General features: G+C 38.1%; 2 protein-coding genes across 3 annotated transcripts in view; both read left to right on the top strand.

Annotated features, from left to right (window-relative positions):
- Positions 1 to 12,592, top strand: part of LOC141564465 (uncharacterized) — a 153,763-nt gene extending 141,171 nt beyond the window's left edge. For both annotated transcript variants that reach the window (XM_074306979.1, XM_074306978.1), the window contains exon 3: positions 143 to 12,592. In XM_074306979.1, the coding sequence (XP_074163080.1) occupies positions 276 to 2,612 (2,337 nt within the window). In that variant the 5' untranslated portion in view covers positions 143 to 275 and the 3' untranslated portion in view covers positions 2,613 to 12,592. The remainder of the gene's footprint in view (positions 1 to 142) is intronic.
- The window catches only part of LOC141562595 (uncharacterized), a 173,344-nt gene that overhangs the window by 77,096 nt on the left and 73,010 nt on the right, over positions 1 to 23,238 (top strand). The gene's annotated exons all lie outside the window — the stretch shown is intronic.

The following is a 23,238-nucleotide window of genomic DNA, read 5'->3' as shown; positions in this document are numbered from 1 at the left end:
AGTATTTCTAAAGAAACTAAAAGGGCATTAAAACTAATTCCACAATGGGCTACCTCTCTCTGGGGACCATTTTCAGTTGTATTACTTCATCCCTAGTTTCTCGGAAATGGGGACATTTATACCTTATATTACTGTTTTTCAGATTTGGAGTCTAGGCTAAAGAGCACAGAGGGAGCTTTGAAAGAGACCATTCCAGGAGAAGAGTCATCCCATAGAGAGAAAATTGGAAGCAGTGCTGATCATTTCTGCTAGAATTGTAGGTAAAGAGGCAGGAGATGAAGCAGGAGAGGGATGTGAGAAAACTGACAAAAATCCAGAAGATTCAAAATGGAGGCAAAATAAATGAACAGAAGGAACATGACAAAACTTTCACTAAATCTTCAAATGTTTCTGAACACCAAAACATGTGTGCCGTTGAGAAGGCTTATAAATGTAATGAATGTGGGAAAGTCTTTGGTCAGAGCTCAACTCTTTTCAGACATGAGAGAATTCACACTGGAGAGAAGCCTTATAAATGTAATGAGTGCGGGAAAGCTTTTAGTCGAAAATCAAATCTTAAGGTACATGAGATGATTCATACTGGGGAGAAGCCTTATAAATGTGATCAATGTGAGAAAGCCTTCACCCTAAGTTCATCTCTTCTCAATCACCAGAGAATTCATACTGGAGAGAAGCCTTATAGATGCGACAAGTGTGGGAAAGCTTTCTTTAGGAGATCAAACCTTAATTTACATCAGAAGAACCATACAGGAGACAAACCTTATGAATGTACAAAATGTGGGAAAGCCTTTGCTCAGAAGTCAACTCTTTTCAAGCATCACAAAATTCATACTGAAGAGAAACCTTTTAAATGTAATACTTGTGGGAAAGCCTTTTATGAGAGCTCAACTCTTATTAGTCATCAAATGACTCACACTGGAGAGAAGCCATATACATGTGATGAGTGTGGGAAAGCCTTCAGTAAAAAGTCAGTTCTTGTCAATCATCATAGAATTCATACTGGAGAGAAACCTTATAAATGTAACGAGTGTGGAAAAACCTTTGTTCAGAGCTCAAATCTTATTGTACATCAGAAGATTCATACTGGAGAAAAGGCTTATAAATGTGATCAATGTGGGAAAGTCTTCACTCAAAAATCAACCCTTTTCAACCATCAGAAAATCCATAATGAAGAGAAGCCTTATAAATGTAATGTGTGTGGGAAAGCCTTTGTTCAGAGCTCAAACCTTAAGGTACATGAGAAGATTCATACTGGAGAGAAGCCTTATAAATGTAATCAATGTGGGAAATCCTTCACCCAGAGTTCATCTTTTTTTAATCACCAGAAAACTCACACTGGAGAGAAGCCTTATAAATGCAATCAATGTGGGAAAGCCTTCCTTAGGAGATCAAACCTTAATGTACATCAGGAGAGTCATACTGGAGAGAAACCTTATAAATGCACTAAATGTAATAAAGCCTACACTCAAAAGTCAACCCTTTTCAGACATCAGAGAGTTCATACTGGAGAGAAGCCTTATACCTGCAGTGACTGTGGGAAAGCTTTTATTGATAGCTCAACCCTTCTTGTACATCAGATGACTCATACTGGAGAGAAGCCATATACATGTAGTAAATGTGGGAAAGATTTCAGCACAAATTCGGTCCTTGTTAGTCACCAGAGAATTCATACTGGAGAGAAGCCTTATGCATGTAATCAGTGTGGGAAAGCATTTAGTCGGAGCTCTAATCTTAATGTACATCAGAAGATTCATACTGGAGAGAAGCCTTATACGTGTAATGAGTGTGGAAAAGGCTTTATTCAGAGATCAAATCTCACTGTACATCAGAAGATCCATACTGGAGAGAGGTCTTATACATGTAATCAGTGTGGGGAAGCCTTCACTGAACAATCAGATCTTTTCAGTCATCAGAGAACTCATGAAGAGAAACCTTACAAATGTAATCAGTGTGGGAAAAGTTTTGTGGAGAAGTTGAATCTTAATGAGCATCAGAAGATTCATACAGAAGACAAACCATATAAATGTAATCAGTGTGAGAAAACTTTTAGTGAGCACTCACACCTTTTCAAACACCAGAGAATTCACACTAAAGAGAAACTCTATAAATGTAATGAGTGTGGGAAATCCTTCCCTCAAAGCTCTGACCTTGTGAAGCACCAGGAAAGTCACACTGAAGAGAAACCCTATAAATGTAATGAGTGTGGGAAATCCTTCCCTCAAAGCTCTGACCTTGTGAAGCACCAGGAAAGTCACACTGAAGAGAAACCCTATAAATGTAATGAGTGTGGGAAATCGTTCCCTCAAAACTCTGACCTTGTGAAGCACCAGGAAAGTCATACAGAAGAGAAACCTTATAATTGCAATGAGTGTGGGAAATCCTTCCCTCAAAGCTCTGACTTTGTGAAGCACCAGGAAAGTCATACAGAAGAGAAACCTTATAATTGTAATGAGTGTGGGAAATTGTTCCCTCAAAGCTCTGACCTTGTGAAGCACCAGACAAGTCATACAGAAGAGAAACCTTTTTTATGTAAGGAATGTGGGGAAGCCTTCAATGACAGACCATCTCTTGTTGAGCACCAGAATTTTCATACAGATGGGTTACACAAGTAGTGGATGTGGAAATCCCATTAGCAAAAACTTGTCATTTGGCAGATAATTTTTACTTTAGAAAATCCTAGAATGTGGGAGCTGGATGGTCTGCCTCCAGTCAGACCCTCAGCTTGGGTGAAGGGCTGACTTCTAGTCAACAGCAGGTCTCTGATCCCTGTGGAAAGCCTCCCACTGGCTACACCATTTCTGGAGGAACTTTTCCTTTCTTTCTCAGAGGGGAAATTTGCTTTTTTTCTTTCTTTTTCAAGTTAGTTGGTCTGTGTTGAGTTGAGGTAACTCCAGCACTGCCCAGCCCAAAATCCAGAGCCAGTTATGGGTCCTGGAACTGGCAGATCTCCCCACACCCACTCCAGGAGAGTCTCATCTTCAAGATCTTGCTAACTGCAAGTCATCGAAATGGAGAATGGCAGAAGGTCCTAGACCTGGAGACAGAAGACTGGTTCTATCCTGGCTCTGGCAATAGTTAGCTGTATGTCCTTGGCCAGTCACTTCCACTCAGCATATTCCTCTACAGCCTGAAGACATGGGATTGGCTTGGATTATTTCTGATGTTGCTTCTAATTCTGAAAACTCCTACCCTTCCTCATTATATGGGTGAGGGCACTGAAGCCCTGGGAGAGGCAAGGGCTGGCCCGGGGTCTCCCAGGGTAAGTCAGGAGAGAACTAGACTCCCTATCAGCCCAGGTCTCACCTTCTCATCTCTCCAAATGTCCAGTTCTAAGCAGAACTGATGCTCAGGAGGTTTCTGTGATTACCCATGCCTTCTGTTTTCTGACTCTAACATTAACTCAAACTCCAGAGGAGAAAATTCACAAAAATATTAGGACTCTCAACTTCCTCCTTAAGTCTTGTCCCTACTCTGGACCCAACCCTTCCCGAGGGACCCAAACCTGTAGGGATGTAGTGTTTTGCAAACTTCAGTAATTTTGTGTCTTTACTAATTTGTTTTAGTTTGTTCAACCTTAAATTAAGAAAGTATGAGAAAATTAATGTTTTACTAGAGGCCTAGATGACCTAAAAGGCTATAAAAATTCTAATAGGCTATGATATTATTTTTCCATCTATAACAGTAATTTTCTCCATAAAGATTTTGCCAAAATTTTAAGCTTGGTTCAGAGTAATTTTTCTAGTATCTGAACCTATGCTTAAATGTAATAAAATAGAAATACAGGAAATCCAGAGCCTTTGCCCACGGCCAGGTAGCTTCCAGCTCTGACTTCTTAGAAACCCCTGACATGGAAGTAAAATCTGGGAAGGAGTTCAGAGGCCTTCTATAGTGCCTTCCATGAACCTAGCACTGTGCTCAGTGCTTTATAAAGCATTTAGCTGTGTATGGGAAAACACATTTTATTCATTAGCTAGAACACCTCCCTCATTTTATGGAGGGGAAAGCCGAGCACCAGGGGAATGAATTGAGTTGCCAAACATTATACAGCTAAATATGTGAGGCGGGGTCTTTTCCTTCTGAGTTTCTGGAGGGGTCTTCTAATTCTTAGAATTGATAACCATTGGAGTTTCTCTGAGCAGTAGTTAAATGGCCCAACATCTTTGGGAGAGAGCAGCACAGTTGATTATAGCCCAACTCCCATTCAGTTAGCCCAAAGCTAAGAATCATTGAGCTCTGCTTTCACACCATGCCTCTGACATTCACTAGTTTGAGCCTCAGTTTTCTTATCTATAAAATGGACTCTATGATTCCCATTGTATCACTTCACAGGAACGCTGGCAGATCCAGTTTAATGTGGCTCATCACGTCTGTGGGAGCACTGATCTGCTGGCTCCAGGAGCTGGGCCTGAGGGCGATAGTAGCATTTTTTCTCATCCTCTCCCTCTTCCGAAGGAATACTTTACTTCAGGTTATTCTTTCCTACCTGAGGTCATGTAGTGGGACAGCAGAAGTGGCACAGGCTTCTAAAAGGGACTGGATTATTACATCAGCTTCAAACCTCATTGATTGGTCCTTTTATTCTATTCCCAGATTAAGTTTCCTTGTTGCCTAACTTCAAAAGGGGAAAAGATGGTGGTAGACTTTTGACCTAGGTCTGGTTTAGCACAAGACTCCTCTTGTCTTCCCTCCTATTGGTAATTCTGTGGCCAGGGGGAAGCTCTGGAGGTTCAGGGGAACTCAAGTACAGGCTTCTCGCTGTTAATCGGGTTCCATTTAGGGGCAGTTCGGCACGGTGGATTGGGCCTGGAGGCCGGGAGACTCACAGAGTTCAGTCCCCCCAACATGTGACTTACTTGGATGTCCATGGGGAGGTCTTTTCCCCAGTTCACTCACCTGTTAGGATAGGGGGCCATAATGAGAGCTTCCAACTCCTAAGTCACTATGAGGCTCAGAAGAGATAGTATTTGTATAGCATTTAGCACAGTGCTCGGCTCCTGTTCAGCAGCAGCAGCAGCAGTGTGATGGACACTGGGAATGAGACCCTCTTATCTTCTAGGGTTGGAGCAAGCAGCACGGCTACTTTTTGCTTCTGCTCTTGTTCCCAACCCAGCCTACAGCCTACACCCTAGAGTCAGTGACCAGTGCTCACTGTGGGCCCTGCCCATAAGTGCAGTTCCTCAGCGTGACCCGTAATGCCTCGGAAGGGCCATCACTTCCAGGGGACTTTTGTTCTCACGTTATGCCCTGCTCATCCTGGGTCCGGGATCTCTGGCCCCAGTACTCTACGTTTCCTCGCTTTAAAATGCAGCGAGATCCTGTCCAGACCATTCCCAGGGTTCACAAGCTCTGTCTCCCTTTGTTGAGCTTGACTGAAAACATGAGAAGGGCAGAGCTTTTGGGATGCAGAGGATAGAAGATCCAGATTAAAATCCCATCTCAGACACTTCATGACACATCACTGGCTCTTTTATCTTCATTTTGTCATCTTGTGTATGTCCCACAAAGGTTTGTTGTGAGCAACAAAGACGATGCTGTCTGCAAAGGGTGAAGTTTAACATTCTCTCTAAATGTCATTTACTATGAACCTGAAGAGGGGAAGGCCGCTTGGAAAAGGCCATTAAGGACAATGGTGGTCCTGGATAGAGAAACAAATGTCTCAAAGGCCATTCTCAAGGCAGCCTGTCCCTGTACGCTTCGAAGTCCCAACCCCTTCAGCTTTAGGTAGAGGTCATGGTTCAGGGAGTTCCACAATTCCCCAGCACGCATTAAATACCTGCTGGGTGCAGGACTCTTAGGTTTGAGATCAGCTGCTTCAACAAGTTTTGACTTTGCCTCTGGTTAAACTTCAGTGTAAATGAATTCAGTAATACAAAGAAAGGTCTCATAAATTGAGAGCATAATAGTTTCGGAAAACCCTGGGAAGTCTTCTGTGAACTGATGCAAAGTGACGAGAGCAGAATCAAGAGAATATCTACATAGGAACATTGATATTGTAATGATGATAATTGTGAAAGACTTGGCGACGGTAGTCAAGACAGTGATGCAATACAATTACAGAAGATTCAAGATGAAAAATGCTATCTATATCCAGAGGAAAAAACTGATGCAGTCTGAATGCAGATCAAAGCATGCTATTTTCACTTTTTTTTCTTTTTTGACCTATTTCTTCCACAACATGAGGAATATGGAAATGTTTTGCATGATCACATATGTATAACCTATATCTAATTGCTTATATGTCTCAGGAGGGGGAGAATTTGGAAATCAAAATTTTATGCCTATACATTAACTGGGAAAAATAAAACATTATTTTAAAAGTAATGTAAAGAAAGCTGTCATAAGAAATTATAAGCACAATGGTTTCAGGAAAGCCTGGGACGTTTTAAATGAACTAATGTGAAGTGAAATGAACAGAACCAAGAAAACACTGTATACAATAACTGCAACATTATGTGATGGCTAACTATAAATGACTTAACGATTCTCAGTAGTACAGTGATACAAAGGAGTCATGATTAAAATTTCTGCTTACTTCCTGAGAGAGAAATGAACCCTGAGTACAGATTAAAGCAGACTTTTCGCTTTATTTTTTTCTGGGATTTTGTGTGTCTTTTCTTTTGCAATATGACTGACTAATATGGAAACATTGTGCATGACTTCACATGTATAACTGATATTTTGCTTGACTTCTCAAAGAGTGAGAGATAGGAGAGGGAGAATTTGGAAATTAAAAATTTTTTAAATGTTAAATATAAAAATGTAATTGGAAAATATTTAGTAGACTAAATAAAATATACATTTAAAGGGGGAAAAAAGAAGAATGTTGTCTTGTGTTAGATATTAGCCATTCTCCATGAGGTTATCAGTTGTTTCAGTATCAGGCCTTTATTTCTCCTGACTTAAAGGCTCAAAAATGTCTAGTTGACAAGTATCAGCTGTCTCTTACTTTTTAGTAACCCAAGATTCTTCCAGATATCCAAGTTCTCAGCATCTTTGTTTTGAACTCCCACTCCCCAACAATGAGATAGTTACTCAGGTACTAAGCCCACATATGGAGGGACTCATTCTCAGAAATTGGGAGTTTTGTGTCTAATTCCAAAAAGGAGCTGGAGAAGGGGGAGATAAGAACTTCAACCTTTAGGGATTCTTTCTCCCTCTCTCCCCTCAACCTCCCTTCCAATTTTTTGTCATTGGCCCCAGAAGTGGCATTTTTTTCAGGAAAGAGTATTGAAGGGAGCACAAACATGCTTATTTCACCATAAAGGACAAGCACAGTAAAAGATAGGAGACCTGAGGTTGAAGGAAGGGATGCTCTTCTTTGCAAAGTAGTTTGTCCACACCCCAGTTGGGAGATTGGGCTGGTAGCAGGATATAGCAATAGCCTTGTGCTGGATGGAAATGGAGGCTTTGTAAAGCCTCTATGTCCATGGTTGTCCATCTAGTCTGACTTTCTCTTGTTCCTTCTGTACCAAAAATATGCCTCAATTTCTATAGCAGTTTTTCTATCTTGACTTATTTCTGTTTCTGTAAATGAAAAAAAAAGTCTCTTTTCTATGGTCCTATTTCTTCCCTAACTTTCTTCTGTACTGAAAGAATCCTTCCATTTCTCCAGCCATTTTCCTGGCCATTTTCTCTTTTCTCCAGCCATTTTCTCTTTTGTCAAACTTGGGGTCAAGAATACCTGGGTAAATGTGTCCTTGCTAAGCAGAAGTTAGGGACATGCCTCCAGTGACGCTATCTTTCCACTCTTCCTATTGAGATGGGCAAGAGCTAATGACTGTCATGAATCATCCCCAGGTATCCATGCCACCCTAAAAGCAGATGTGTTTTGGGTATATTAAGGATCATGCCTGGGTGAAGGGGCAGGTCAATTCTCTGAAAGCCCCCATGGCTGTGAATCATAAACTTGAAGGAGTTGCAAAGCAGCCTTTGCTGACACAGGTATTCCTTGTGGATTGGGAATGAAATAAATTGGAGTCAGAGGGAAGAGGGGAGAGGTCAGAGAACGCAACAGTCTTTCAGTCTCCTTGTGTCATTATCATCCTTTCACATGAAGAGATCCTCTCACTGGCAGGTGGCTCCTGAATCACAGCATGGGTGTTTTAAAAATCAGAGAAGTGGGAATAGAGCCAAGAATCCCTGGCTCTGAGGGGTCTCTACTTTCTCTTCTCTGTCCCTAGACTGCAGCTCTCATTTCCTCTACAACCCCTGCCCTGACCCTTGCTATCAAATATAGTGTGGTCAAGAAGACTCCAGGATGGATATTGTTAATTACCAGTATTTAAGAATTATTTTCAGAGGAGAAACCTTGCTCCCCAACCTCACCCCCATCCCTGCTGGTTACATGTGGCCATGGACAATATCCTCAGAGAGTTTGAAAAGTCTGACTTCTAGACCTTCTTAGACCAATGACTCTCTGCGGGATCCTGGAAGAGTCTTAATCCTTTTCTTGACAAAGTTTTTTAACCCCTCTAACACCCTTGAATTAGACACAAACTTCTCCATCTTTAGGTTCACATCTAAGGCAGCTGGAAACAACACATATGGGGTAGGAGTGGCGAAGAACCAGAATGCTTGGGAAATATTTTTGGATCACAAAGTCTGGAATGCTCCTCAAATGGGGCCTGATTTTAGGTGATGCTGATAATCTGTAATGAACTGAAACAACATTTAGTTCTCGTTTAGATAATCTAGCGGCTCTCCAAGTGCTGCTTGAAGAAGCTCACTCACTCATAGTCATTCATAGACTGGGTCCAGATCCAAAGTTCAGACAGGATTTCCTGGAGGCCCAGCAGGGATGGGATTAATTTGCTAACATCCAGAGGTCCAATTGTCAAAATATCTTGAAGGTACCTGAATAACAAATCACACAATTACCTTTTATAAAGGCACATTGTTTTGTCACTGAGGAAGTGAACTCCCTGAGACATCCAAAAAAGAACCCAGGAAGCCAATTTCATTGCCTGACCTTCCTGAAGAGGATTTTCAACCCTTAAGCTGTCTGGGAAAGCCTATAGACCTCTTCTCAGAATAGCTGATTTTAAATTAAATAAAATGCATGGTTACAAAGAAAATATTAAGCTACAGTAATTAAAATATTTTAAAAAACCATTTCACAAAGATTTATATGAATTGGCATAGAGTGAAGCTGGCAGAGCCTAGAAAGCAATATACCTGGATTTAACATATATTTTAACATATTTGACATGTATCGGACTAGCTCCCATTTAGGGGAGGGTGTGGGGGGAAGGAAGGGAAAATTTGGAACAGAAGGTTTTGCAAGTGTTAATGCTGAAAAATGACACATGCATATGTTTTGTAAATAAAAAGCTATAATAAAAAACTAAATGAAAAACAAAAACAAAAACAAAAAAAAAACAACAATATACCTAAATGATTCCAAAGATATAGCAAAGAATAACCTCAAAAAGAAAGGAAAGGTAATGTTGCAAATCAGAAGGAATGGTGGCCAGCTAAGATCTCAGAAAAACAGGAGCACTTGAGTCCCCTCCAACACACCTCCTCCATCAATATGGAAAAAATGTTCCAGACCCGGTTCTGAATGAGAAAGAAAGCCAAGAATGCAAAACAAAAACAAAAACAAAAATCCAGTGCATTTTTTCCAGCTTAAGTCAACACAGGGAGGCAGAGGATTTATGTAGACCTTGGCTTTGATCAGGACAGGGGCTCGCTGCATTTCAGAGCAAAGAGAAGCTATGCACCAGGCAAGAAAAGATCCCAGATTCACCATGTTCGTTTTTGTGGTGGTTGATCAGTAGTTTTTAGGCATCTCCAACTTTTTATGACTCTGTTTGGAGTTTTCTTGGCAAAAATACTGGAATGTTTGCCATTTCCTTCTCCAGCTTATTTCACACTGATTGAAGTGACTTGCCTAGAGTCACACTGCTAGGAAATGTCCAATGCCAGATTTCAACTCCAGTATTCCTCACTCTAGCTACTGCACTCGATGCATGATGCCCCTCATTAGTGCTACTCACTATTTCTAGCCACTCTGGCTCTCAGTTTCCCTGTTTGTAAAATGAATGGGTTAGGATTGATGACAATAACTGGATCCTTCCAATTATGGGGTAGTGATAATTAAGGTAATACATTAAAAGCATTGTGCAAACCTCAAAGTGCTATATCAATGTTTTCATTAACTATTATTTTTATGGATTCTATGAACTTTCTAAAAACATTTTGAGCAACAATAAAGGATCAATGATCTCTAGTTAATTTTACACCCACCATAGATAGCACTGATCACTCTAACCTAGTTCCATCTCTAGCCAATCGTTAACCAAGTCTTAGGGAAGACAGGTAGCATTCAGATAGGCAAGGAAAAGTAAGACTGGTGACAAGAAGGAAGGTGTCATAAGCACAACAAACTTCATGGTTGTGAAGTGAGCAGAGGATGGAAAGGAAAGGAAAGAATAGAAAGGAAATGTGTTTATTCTCTGATAAATCTAATGTCATTTTATTGCATAAAGTACTTAATATCATGAATCCATGGATTTTCTATATGTCTTGGGTTTTATGCCCTAATACAGAATCATTTTTGTGAAGGTGCTATAAAGAGCTTAGAAACAGTTTTCTATTGCCATTCAATATTTTCCAGTGGTCTATCATATCTAACTTTCTAAAATTATGTTCAGATTCTTCATGTCCTTTTTACACATTCTCACACACACATATATATGTATGTCTGTAAAAAGTAAACTGAAGTTCTATACAATTATCCTTTTGCTATCTGTTCTTCATAACATTTAATTTTCCTTCCAAAAATTGGATACTCTTAACATTTTGGATATATATTTAGTACTGATATTAATGCTACATTTTAGCAAAATATAGTTGCCTTATCTCTTTTAATTATATATATATTTGTTGTTGCTTTTTCTCAGATGATGATTTGGATCCTGAACTTTTAAAAATTCAGGTGAACCATGACAGATTTTGCTCCAACCCATTATTTTAACTGTATGTATCTTTTTGTTGTAAGTGTACTTTTTATAAATGATATCATTGGATCTGCTTTCTAGGGAATTATCCTAATCTCTTCCACTTTATGGGTAAATTCACCACATTTATGTTCACAGTAAAGATTATTCACTGTGTGTTTCCCTGCAATTTATGTTCTTCTATTTTTCTTTCTGATTCCTACTCCCTCTGAGAATTTGTTTTATTTCTTACTAATCCTTTCATTTTTCTGCCCTCGTTCTTATTCCCTTATTTTTATTTTCCTTCAATTTACCTAGTGGGTAAAAATAGATTTCTATATGCAATTGTGTGGCTATATATCCTCCCCTCATTTTCCAAGTATGGATTTTGTCATTTTTTAAGGCATCTATTTGGGCACCATAACTATGTGAAATATTTTTCATCATTCTTCTTTTTGTTTTACCCTCTTTCTCTCTCCTGTGTACTCTTTTTATGTTCTATTTCTGTTCTTTGTTTAAGATCATTAAAACATAAAAAAGACTATTCCCAGGCTCTCTGTGTAACCATATTTCTTTTTTGATCTCTGATGATGACCAAGTCTGAAGGGGATTCATCTATCACCTTTATACAGAAGAATGCAAATAGTTCACCCATGTTTCATGATTAATAGTTAATATTTATCTTCTCTTTCTCAATATATGGCTCTTTTCTGTCTCCTGAGTGATATTTATTTGTAATATCTGGAAATTGTAGCATTCCAAATTTTACAACCATAAAACCCTAATAGGCTTTTGACATTAAAAAGTTGAGCTTCTGTTCTGTTTCTGGAAGAAGTCATTTCTGATATGAGTACTTTCTATATTGTTCCCAGCAAGTGATTACAAAACTTTTGTAATAAGTTCTCCAGGGATTTAAAGCCTCTCCCAACACTTTGGAACAGCTATAATTGATGAATTTTTCTTATTACTTATAAACACAATTCTTTCTTTACTCAGTAATTGCTCATGGTAAGCAATGAAAAACTTTTCATGTCACTGTTTTATTTGCCACAGGAGGCTTTTTGAAATCCATTATAGTAAAATAAGATTATTTTTTCCAGAATAAATCCTCTTATGCTTAAAATTATAAGAAGACCTTCCCATATATCTTATATTTATAAAGCTTCCATCTCTCCAGTATGAATTATGTAATTTATTTAAGGGCTGATCTTTTAATGAAGGCTTTTGTTTGACTGATAACGTCTTTACCCAGGGTGAATCTTCTCTTGTATATAATAAGACTTGAATGTTGAATGAATGTTTGCACACATCCTTCATAGTTCTATATTCTCTCCATCATGTTTCTTCTTTTGTAAGATTAGTAGTAACTTGCTCATTATTTCCCATAATCATGGCATTTATATAACTTTTCTCCAGTATGTCTTCTGATACCAAGTAATCTTAAATATGAGATTTAAGGTTTTTTCACATTCATTATAAGGCTTCTTTCCTGTATGAATTCTTCATTGCTGAATGAAAATTAAGCTTAGGAAAGGCTTCTCCATATTTCCTACTTTTATAAAAAATTTTTAGCATGAATCTTCTGGTATTTGTTAAGTTTTGACATTTAAATAAAGGATTTCCCATACTCTTTACAATTATAAATTCTTCCCAACATTATGAATTTTCTGGTTTTTAATAAGGTTTGATTTTTTAATGAAGGCTTTCCTCATGTATTACATTTATAAAGGTTTTATCCAGTACAAATTCAATAAGTTTATTTTTCAGTGAAAATGTCCCCACATTTATTCCATTTATAAGCTCCTCTTCTAGATGCATTTCTGATTGACACACACACACACACACACACACACACACACACACACACACACACATATATATATATACACATACATACATACATATATATTCAGGTTGGACATCTCAATAAAGTCTTTCCCATATTTTGCACATTTACAAGACCTCTCTGCAGCATAAATACCCTGCAGTTGAATAAGTTCTGAGTTATAAGTGAATATTTGACCATATTGATTATATTTATAAACTTCAAGAACATGAAATTTCTGATTTTCAGGAAAGTTTAGCTATTCAATGAAGATTTGCTCACATTCCTTATGTTTATAAAATTTGTCTCCAGTTTGAATCTTCTAGTATTTGATTATTTTTCTTACATTACTCTCTTATTTTACTTCCTGACTCTTTTTTGAGAGTACTTATTTTATTTTTTCAATTACATTTAGAAATAGTTTTTGACATTCATTTTTTGTACAATTTTGACTTTCAAATTTTTCTCCCTCTTCCTTTCCCCTCTCCCCAAGACAGCAAGCAATCTAAGATAGGTTATACATGTATAGTTATTTTAAACACATTTCTACATGAGTCATCTTGTGAAAGAATTAGAACAAAAGGAGAAAATCACAAGAAAGAAAAAATAAACAAAAAAAGTGAAAATAGCACACTTTGATCTGCATACAGACTCCTCAGTTTTTTCTCTGGATGTGAATTGCATTGTCCATCTCAAGGCTTTTCAAATTGTCTTGGATCAATCTTTGTATTAGTGAAAATAACTAAGTCTGTTGTAGTTGATCATCACACAGTCTTGCTGTTATTGTGAACAATGTTCTGGTTCTGTTCATTTCACTCAGCATCCGTTCATATGAATCTAGGTTTTTCTGAAATCTATCTACTCATTATTTCTTACAGAATATTCATATACCACAATTTGTTCAGCCATTCCCCAAATGATGGGCTTCCCTTCAATTTCCAATTCTTTGCAACCACAAAGAAGAACGGCTATAAATATTTTGCTATAGAATGATATTAGATTTCCAAAATTTTGCTAGCATGGAAGACTTGTGCATGAAATATAGAATGATATATATGTATATTACATATGGATATTTGTATGTAAATATAGATCTCTAAATGTGGATATATGTGTATACACACACATTAGATAAAATCTTAATCTACTTTTTGAATGTTTGGACTGATTAGTCCTTTTTTCATAAGAAAATAATATATGACAAGTCTATAGGACTGTTATGTTTTACCAAATACTTTCCTTGCTTTAATCACAACAGTGATCCTATGGTCAAGGCATCATTTACAGATAATAAACTGAAAGAGTTTCACAGTTTCTGGGTCTTGCCCAGAGTTATAAAGTAAGTTCTGTGTAGAACTCTGCCTAGAACACTGGGTAGGGTGGCCATATTACTGGATCTAGACCATGAAATATCTATCTGAATTTTAATTTCTTCTCCAGTTTGCAGCTCTTCCTCTTCCTCTGCACTATACATTTCTGGGTGTTAGCATCCCAATGAACTAAAAAGGTGAAGGTGAGACCCAGGGGGAACATTGTACGGAACATTTATCACAAGCAGACTCTTCTGGCATTTGAAAGATATATGATGATAGGTCATTTGGGTATTGAAGATTCTGAATTGAAAGATCTGCCACCTTCCTTTTGAAAGCAGGAGTTAAGGTGTTGTACCAAGAACTCACTATTTGATATAAAAACTTCTAGGAAAACTGGAAAGCAGTTTTGCAGAAACTGGGTACAGACCACTATCTCGTGCTACATAACAAAGTCAAGATAAGTTTGATTTAGACAAAAAGATCAATATTGTAAACAAATTAGGAAAGCATGAAAGATCTTTCCCATTAGACCTAGGGGTAAGGAAATAATCTATGACAAAACAAGAGATAGAAAGCATTATAGGAAGCAAAATGATAATTTTGGTTACATTAAATTCAAAAGCTTTTGCACAAGCAAATCCAATGCAGCTGAGATTAGAAAACTGGGAGGAAAGTTTAAAAGCTGATTTTTTAAAGTAAGGACTCATTTCTCAGATATAGAGAAAGCTGAGTCAAATCTATAAAAATATGAATCATTCTTCAGCTAACAAATAATCAAAGGCCATAAACAAAGTTTTCAGAAGAAGAAATCAAGGCTATCTTATACTCATATGAAACATGCTCTAAATCACTATTGATTATAAAATACAAATTAAAACAACTCTGAAATACCACTTCACACTTATCAGATCGACTAATATAATAGAAAGGAAAATGACAATGGAGGAATGTGGGAAAATTAGGACAGTAATGTTTCATTTCTGGCCTTGTGAACTGATTCATCCAACCAATCAACAGAGTAATTTGAAACTATGTCCAAAGGGCTATAAAACTCTTCATATCTATTGATCTTAGAAATACCTCTACTAGGTAGATTTAGGAAAAAAAAGAAAATGGCCTCTATGTATAAATATATTTATAGCTGCTCTTTTTTTTGTGCTAACAAAAAAATGGAAATTGAGAGAATACCCATTAAATGGAGAATGAGCAAGTTATGGTGCATGATTGTCATGGAATAATATTGTCTATAAGAAATAACAGTTTCAGAAAACCCTGAAAAGATTTATGTAATTTGATGTGTAGTAAAATGAGCAGAATCTGGAAAACATTATACACATTAATAGCAATGGTCAACTAGCTATATACTGACACTTTTCCAACTGTTCCGAAGGAAGTAGAACAGAGGACTACTCTTCCCTCCAAAAATATTTTCCAAACCCCTAAATTCCAAAGGATTTGATGCTGACTTCAAGTCTAGATTCTCTTCTATCTTATCAATCATGGGGCAAGGTCTAAGGGGGAAAACTGAGAAGCCTCTTATTCAGAGATTGTTGGCTGTACTACTATACACTCCTACTACATGATTTTAAAACATTCAAAGTGTATCTGCCTGTAGGTAGGTTTGGACATCTAGATCCAATATATTTTTACTAGATAAGAGGTTAAGGACTTAGCAGTATGAATGTATATTCAGAAAAATTCACTTTTAAACTCTTTTTCTATTTAAAAAAAAGCTGAAAAGAATAATAGATGATGATCCATAATCCATTGGATGTGGGGCTCCCTTATTTTTAAAAAATAATACTCACAGTAATAATTTATACATTTACATATAATAACACAGGCACAGCACACTTTAACCTTATGTTTATCTAGCCAAGATCTCATTGGAGTTTCAAAAAATTCTCCAAAGTAGGAACTGGAGTGTTAATCCCTTTTATAGGTGGAGAAAATGAGACCCAAAAAGGTAACAGGATTTTCTTTGTATGACATACAATGTCCAGCCTGATGTCCAGCCACATACACATAGATATATATTCACAAATACATACCATATATACACACAAGGACATATATATGCCTAAAATCTCTACATACCCTCATTTATTTTTTCTCTCTGGGTTCTGGGCAAAAGGTTGATAAATGGAAGCTATAGTGAGTAATTCTAATAGCAGGGGGTGGGAAACTGAGTTGTGAAGGCTGAAATCCAGGGTTTTCCTTTACTGTTCTAGAGACTGGTGGATAATCACATTAGGAGGCAAGAAAGGAACAGGGATGTCTGCAACTCCAAATCCCAACCTGGTTCTGCTCGGGAGGGAGGAAGAGTACAAATAAAACTCCTACCTTGGGCTAACAGATTTGGGGGCTTCTCCTATCAACAATGCTTCCAGAGATTGGAGCAAACAGGACCTAACAGTGGCCAGAATATGGAAAAAGCCAAGAAATCTACTCTCTTACTTTTCCTTTCCTACTTAAGCAAAGGCTAAGAGATTGCTTGATGACCTAGCTAATGTAGAGTGAAAGCCTCTGTCCATGGTACTACTAAAAGGATGATGTAAAAGGTTTCTTTGGTGAAAAGTAGTCGGGAGTGGGAAACATTTAAGAAGCTCTGTCATGGAGATACTTGAAGGCACTTAGGAAACGCACAGAATCTAAGGAAGTAATTGCTAATTATTACCATTATCTGGCATCTTGACTACCCTCTTTTAAAACTCCAGCTCATTTATTCCTGGAACACAGATTAACCATGATACCCAAATCAAATCTTACAAGTTCAGAGAGCAGGGGATTGAGGTCCTCCTTGTTCCTGGAAGCTATGTCCTTTTCCATACAGGCTGGGGGTTTAAACCTAATTTAAAAAATCTTTTTGAGGCAATTGGGGTTAAAAAAAAAAAACAGGGTCACACAGCTAAGAAGTGTTAAGTGTCTTGAGGCCAGATTTGAATTCAGTCCTCCTGGCTTCAGGGTGGGTGCTCTAAACATTGGGCCACCTACCTTTCCCTAAGGCTAATTTCTTCCAGACAGAAACTCTCCAGTTTTCCTATCAGTTTTTATTAAATAGAGTTCTTTCCTAAGTAACATCTGTTTTCCTATTTATAGACTCTGGATTATTTAGTTCCATTGTTTCTGATTCTCCCTTGTCTTTTTTCTTTTTTGGGGGGTTAAGTAATACCAGTTGGTCTTGATGACTGCGGCCTTTATCATCCAGTTTGGGTCTGAAGTGCTCTTCTCTCTCTTAGTCCCTACTTTTTATTTTTTATCAGTTTCCTGCATATTCTAGATCTTTTGCTTTTCCAAATGAATTTTATTATTTTATCAAGTTCTGTAAAGTATTCCTTTGATAAGTCGATTATTATAGCACTAAATTGTTGTCATTTTTGTTATGTTGACACACCCTAACCATGAGCATTGATTTTTCCATTGATATTTCTTTCAGGAGAGTTTTATATTTGGATCTATGCCAGTTCTCTGCTTTGGTAGACTGTTACCCACATACTTTATGAATTTTGTAATTACTTGGAATGGGATTTACCTCTCTGTAGCTAGTTCCTGGATGTTATTATTATGTTAAAGTGCAGTCAATATTGAGAGTTTGTTTTGTGGCCTGCACTTTTGTTAAACTTAATACTTCAGTTATTATGTATCTGCTGATGTCCAGGATTTTCCAAGAATACAATCATACCATCAAATTAGGATAATTTATCTCTTCTTTCTCTATCTTTATACTTTTACCTTCAATTTCTTACTTTATTGCCTTCATCTTCAAAATTTATCTTTCAGGTCGAAATACATTATTATTCTATTTTCAAGTATCACTGATGTAATCTGGAATCTGTCATTCTCTTATTCATCCTCACAGGGCCCTCCTGTTACTTTCTTTCAGTTCTTTAATCATCCATCATATCCACACTGCCTATGTGTTCCTGTCTTACCCATTTTCAACTCCCTGATGAGCCTCTTCAACTCCAAACAGTGCTCACTCTGGAGTCTCTGTCCATCTTTTGATAATTCCAATAAATTCTCGCTAGACCCCAATACTGAATTACTGAGCTATGGTTGCTGTGGTCTCCTGGCTCTTTTGCAGCAGCTAGATGGCATAGTGGAAGAGCACCCAGCCTAGAGGGAGGAAGAGCTGAGTTCAAATGTGACCTTAGATCCTAACTAGTTGTGTGATGCTGAAGAGTAACTAATCCTGCCTGCCTCAGTTTCCTTATCTGTCAAATGAGCAGGAGAAGGAAACGACAAATCACTTCAGGATCACCGTCAAGAAAACCTCCAATGGGGTGACCAAGAGTCAGACATGACTGAAAACCCGACTCTTCCCCTTCGACTAAGATAGTGCTGGGAAGAATTAAAAGCCATGATTGGGCAGTATACATACTCATGCTAAGTCTCCTCCACTGCTCCATCTATCAGTTAACAAGCATTTATACACCTCTTTCCATTACCTGGCATTGTGCTAAGTCATGAAAAATATATATGAAGTTAAAAAAACAAAACAAGACACAAAGATCTCAGAGTTTAATGAGATCAAAACCAAACCCAACCCAAATATACAAATATCTAAGTACAAACAACACACACAACTGAGGAGAATCCCCAGCGTTCACTTCAGTCACATCCAACCTTCTGTGACTAGATTGGGGTTTTCAGGGGAGGAATAGAGGAGGGATTTGCCATTTCCTTTTCCAACTTATTTCACAGATGGGGAAACTGGGGCAAATAGGGTGAAGGGACTTGCCTAGGGTCACACAGCTTGAGTCCGAATCTCACCTTGACATAGAGGAGACTTCATGACTCTGGGCATTATGCAGGTTAGCTGCCCCCTAATCAGCAGATCCGGAAAGGCTATCGGTGGAATATGGGACTTTAGCTGGGGACCAGGAAGCCAGGGAGGGCCAGAGTTGGAAGTGAGGAGGGAGGGCATTCTCCATCAGATGGAGAGTATTTTGGGAGGAAGAGGATGGAGGCTGATATCGCTGGATAGTGGAGTGTTTGAGTCAATCTAGTGTAAAAAGGCTGGATAGGTGGGAGGGGGAGCTTTGATTTGATGTTTAGTTCTGGAGGTGACAGGGAACCCCCAGAGTTTACTGAAGAGAAGGGTAACGGGGACAAGCATTTGCATTCCGCTATCGGCTGAATAGTTGCGTGCAGAATGAATTGGTTTAGGGAGAGACTTGGGGCAGACAGACCAAGCTGTTGGATACAATCGTTTTGGCTTTGCAAAATGTGGAATTTCCATTCAGTGAATGAGACTCGCACCTTTAGCTGTAGTCAAGACAGATGTTGGGGGGGAGGGTGGAGAAAGAGATTCCACATCTGTTTGGGTTTGGGAAAAAGAGAGAAATCCAAGAAGACACTTAAGTTGTTGGTCTGGGTGACTGGGGCCACCATGATGCCTTGGACCGTGACAGGAAAATTCGGAAGAGGAGAAAGATTGGGCTGGAGTTATCCCAAGTGGATTTGAGGAAGGACATTACCAACTTTGTTTTGATCTCGATTTCTTAGGAAATATTTTTCTTTTTCTGCCTGATACTCTGTTCTTCCCCAGTGTATTCTATTTTATTCGAGACTATTACATGGACTCTAAATAGTTCTAGGAACTCGCCAGCCTTTCTAGATTTTATCTAAGGTGGTAAAAACAGCTGGATTATACAAAAGGTGATTACCTGATTGGGAAGCTACCTTGAATTCAGTGGAAATGGCTATGTAAAAGAACTCATTCTTTCCTTTGTAACACTTTAAGCATCCTCTTTCTTATTTTAAAAAGTACTTTCCCCAGCCTAATTCCTTTTAATCTTACGGGAAAACATTTTGTACTTTGGTATTTTATCTGAGTCTTGTATCTTTGGAAGAGAAAGTGTGTATATAATTAAGATATACTGTATTTATATTTTAAAAATATTTTAATATATATTTAAATATTTATTTAATATATTATATATTTATATATTTAATTTATTTTTAATATATTTACATTTAATATATATTTATATTTAATATATATTGATAGAGAGACAGAGAACCATTATGTACATCTGTCTCCTGTGCAGGCAGCTTTACCTAATAGATTCCTTTTGTTGCCTGCCCCAAAACTCTGTGTGTGTGTATCTGTGTGTGTATTCTCCCTCTGATTTGTGTAATTACTAATCACCTGGCTCCTGCACATCAATGAACTTGACTTTTAGCTTTGCCTTCAGATTTATTGACCTCTAGTCAAAAGGATCTAGGTGGGAGGAATTACTTTATTATTTTCCAGGAGCCGCAGCCAGGTGATATAGTGGATAAAACACAGCGCCTAGAGTCGGGAAGAACTGAGTTCAAATTCAGCTTCCAATTCCTAGTAGCTGTATGATCCTGGGCAGGTCATTTAATCTTTGCTGTAGTTTCTCCATCTGTAAAATAGGGATAAATAAAGCATCTACCTCCCAGAACTATTATGTGGATTTGGGGGAGACCACAACTGACTCTATTTTGTGCTATATTTACTGTCATTCTATTTATTTTCTTTTTCTGTAGAACACAGAATGTCTCTATACCTTCCTCCCCCAGTCACTTTAGACTTAAAAGGGAAAACTCTTAGGCCTTTTAATAGTTTCTGGAAGTCCGGAACTATTGCAGGTTAACAAATGTTAATTACCTAACTGAGATAAAAAAAATTAGTTTTCTTTTGTTTGGTGTAAATAGTTTTGGTAAAGGCTTTCTACTAGTTTAAGCATCCTTTTTCTTTTGCAAAAGATGTAACTTTTCCTTTCTACCAGCTATATGTTGGGATTACTAGGTGAGAACTGAGGTTGTCTGGATGGTGACAAGGTGAGAATTCAGGTTTTCTGGACAATTACAAGGTGAGAACTCAGGTTGACTTGATAGAGGGGGCAAGCTCATTGGCTGGGGTGGTTCTTCCCAGAAGCCCTTGCATTGTCCCACGCCCATTCTCTGGGAGGATAAAAAGAGACAGCACTGGGCGCAGAGAGCAGATCGGCCTGAAGAAGGATAAGAGTTGGAGGAGATTCAGAGCCAGGATTCAAGAGAAAGACTCTGCATTGCATCAGGCTTGACGGGGCTCTCTGCAGGAAGGGAAGTCACTTCTAAGGACAAGAGTTAACAGCAACTGCCTGGAGACAACGGTTCACTACAGGAAGAAGAATCTGTCTGAAAGATTTGAGTAGACACAGCAGATCTCTTCCCAGAGAGCGATCTGGCAGCTTCTGGAGACGACAGCTCGCTACAGCTATACCCATCTTTTTTTTATTTAGAATTTTTTCCCACAGTATATATGCATGAGTAATTTTTTTATAACATTATCCCTTGTATTCATTTTTCCAAATTATCCCTCCCTCCCTCCACTCCCTCCCCCAGATGACAGGCAATCCCATACATTTTACATGTGTTACAATATAACCTAGATACAATATATGTGTGTAAATCCAATTTTCTTGTTGCACATTAAGTATTAGATTCCGAAGGTATAAGTAACCTGGGTAGATAGACAATAGTGCTAACAATTTACATTCACTTCCCAGTGTTCCTTCTCTGGGTGTAGTTGTTTCTGTCCATCATTGATCAACTGGAAGTGAGTTGGTTCTTCTTTATGTTGAAGATTTCCACTTCCATCAGAATACATCTTCATACAGTATTGAAGTGTACGGTGATCTTCTGGTTCTGTTCATTTCACTCAGCATCAGTTGATGTAAGTCTCTCCAAGCCTCTCTGTATTTCTCCTGTTGGTCATTTCTTACAGAGCAATAGTATTCCATAACATTCATATTCCATAATTTACCCAACCATTCTCCAATTGATGGACATCCATTCATCTTCCAGTTTCTAGCCACTACGAAAAGGGCTGCCACAAACATTTTGGCACATACAGGTCCCTTTCCCCTCCTCAGTATTTCCTTGGGATATAAGCCCAGTAGTAGCACTGCTGGATCAAAGGGTATGCGCAGTTTGATAACTTTTTGGGCAGAGTTCCAAATTGCTCTCCAGAATGGCCGGATTATTTCACAACTCCACCAACAATGCATCAGTGTCCCAGTTTTCCCACAACCCCTCCAACATTCATCGTTATCTGTTCCTGCATCTTAGCCAATCTGACAGGTGTGTAGTGGTATCTCAGAGTTGTCTTAATTTGCATTTCTCTGATCAGTAGTGATTTGGAACACTCTTTCATATGAGTGGAAATAGTTTCAATTTCATCATCTGAGAATTGTCTGTTCATATCCTTTGACCATTTATCAATTGGAGAATGGTTTGATTTCTTATAAATCAGGGTCAGTTCTCTGTATATTTTGGAAATGAGACCTTTATCAGAACCTTTAACTTTAAAAATATTTTCCCAATTTGTTACTTCCCTTCTAATCTTGTTTGCATTAGTTTTGTTTGTACAAAAGCTTTTTAGTTTGATGTAATCAAAATCTTCTATTTTGTGATTAGTAATGATCTCTAGTTCTCCTCTGGTCATAAATTCCTTCCTCCTCCACAGGTCTGAGAGGTCAGCTATACCCATCTTAACCAAAACTGCTTTGTAAATCTGCCTTTGGACTCAGTTTAATCTTTCCTAAACTCCCTGGGTCTTGTAGCTCCAGAGGAGACAACAAAAAGTCACTTGTAGAACTGCCCATCACTTAATAATGTGGAGGTACCTGAAGATTGTCTATATCCTGTGCTGGCTTATTTATGCAGTGGTTAATTAGGGAAAAGAAAACTCTTGCAACTGGATCAAATGAGAGACTAGTAAAGAGCTTTGCATGATATCTGAAATAGAGTATGTTATATATAAATGTTAGTTGTTGTTCTTTAAAGCCTTATAAAGTCAAGGAGTGTGAGGAAGTCTTCATTCAGAAATCAAGGCTTTTTAAAACTCAGAACATTTGCATTGAAGAGACATAATTATTGGGGGAAGGAACTATTGTTAATCAACAAGAGCTGATTACTTCTGAAGAGAGCCCTTACAGAAATAAAGAAATTAGGAGAAAAGTTGGTTTTAAGAAGGAAAAAAATCATGAATTTTATTGGATTTGAGATCCATCAGTCCCATTGGCAGGTACTGATATAAGGCAAAAACCAAGAGCGAGACTGGGCCTGGAGATATAGCTAACAGTTATCAGCAAGGAGGTCTGGCTTCTGATCCAGGGCCTGCCCAGGAAGGGTATGGACTCAG

The sequence above is a fragment of the Sminthopsis crassicaudata genome, chromosome 3 (genome assembly GCF_048593235.1).
Source record: "Sminthopsis crassicaudata isolate SCR6 chromosome 3, ASM4859323v1, whole genome shotgun sequence".
Lineage (NCBI taxonomy): Eukaryota > Metazoa > Chordata > Mammalia > Dasyuromorphia > Dasyuridae > Sminthopsis > Sminthopsis crassicaudata.
The sequence above is the reverse complement of the archived record's forward strand: the minus strand, read 5'-3'. Positions and strand labels throughout refer to the sequence as shown.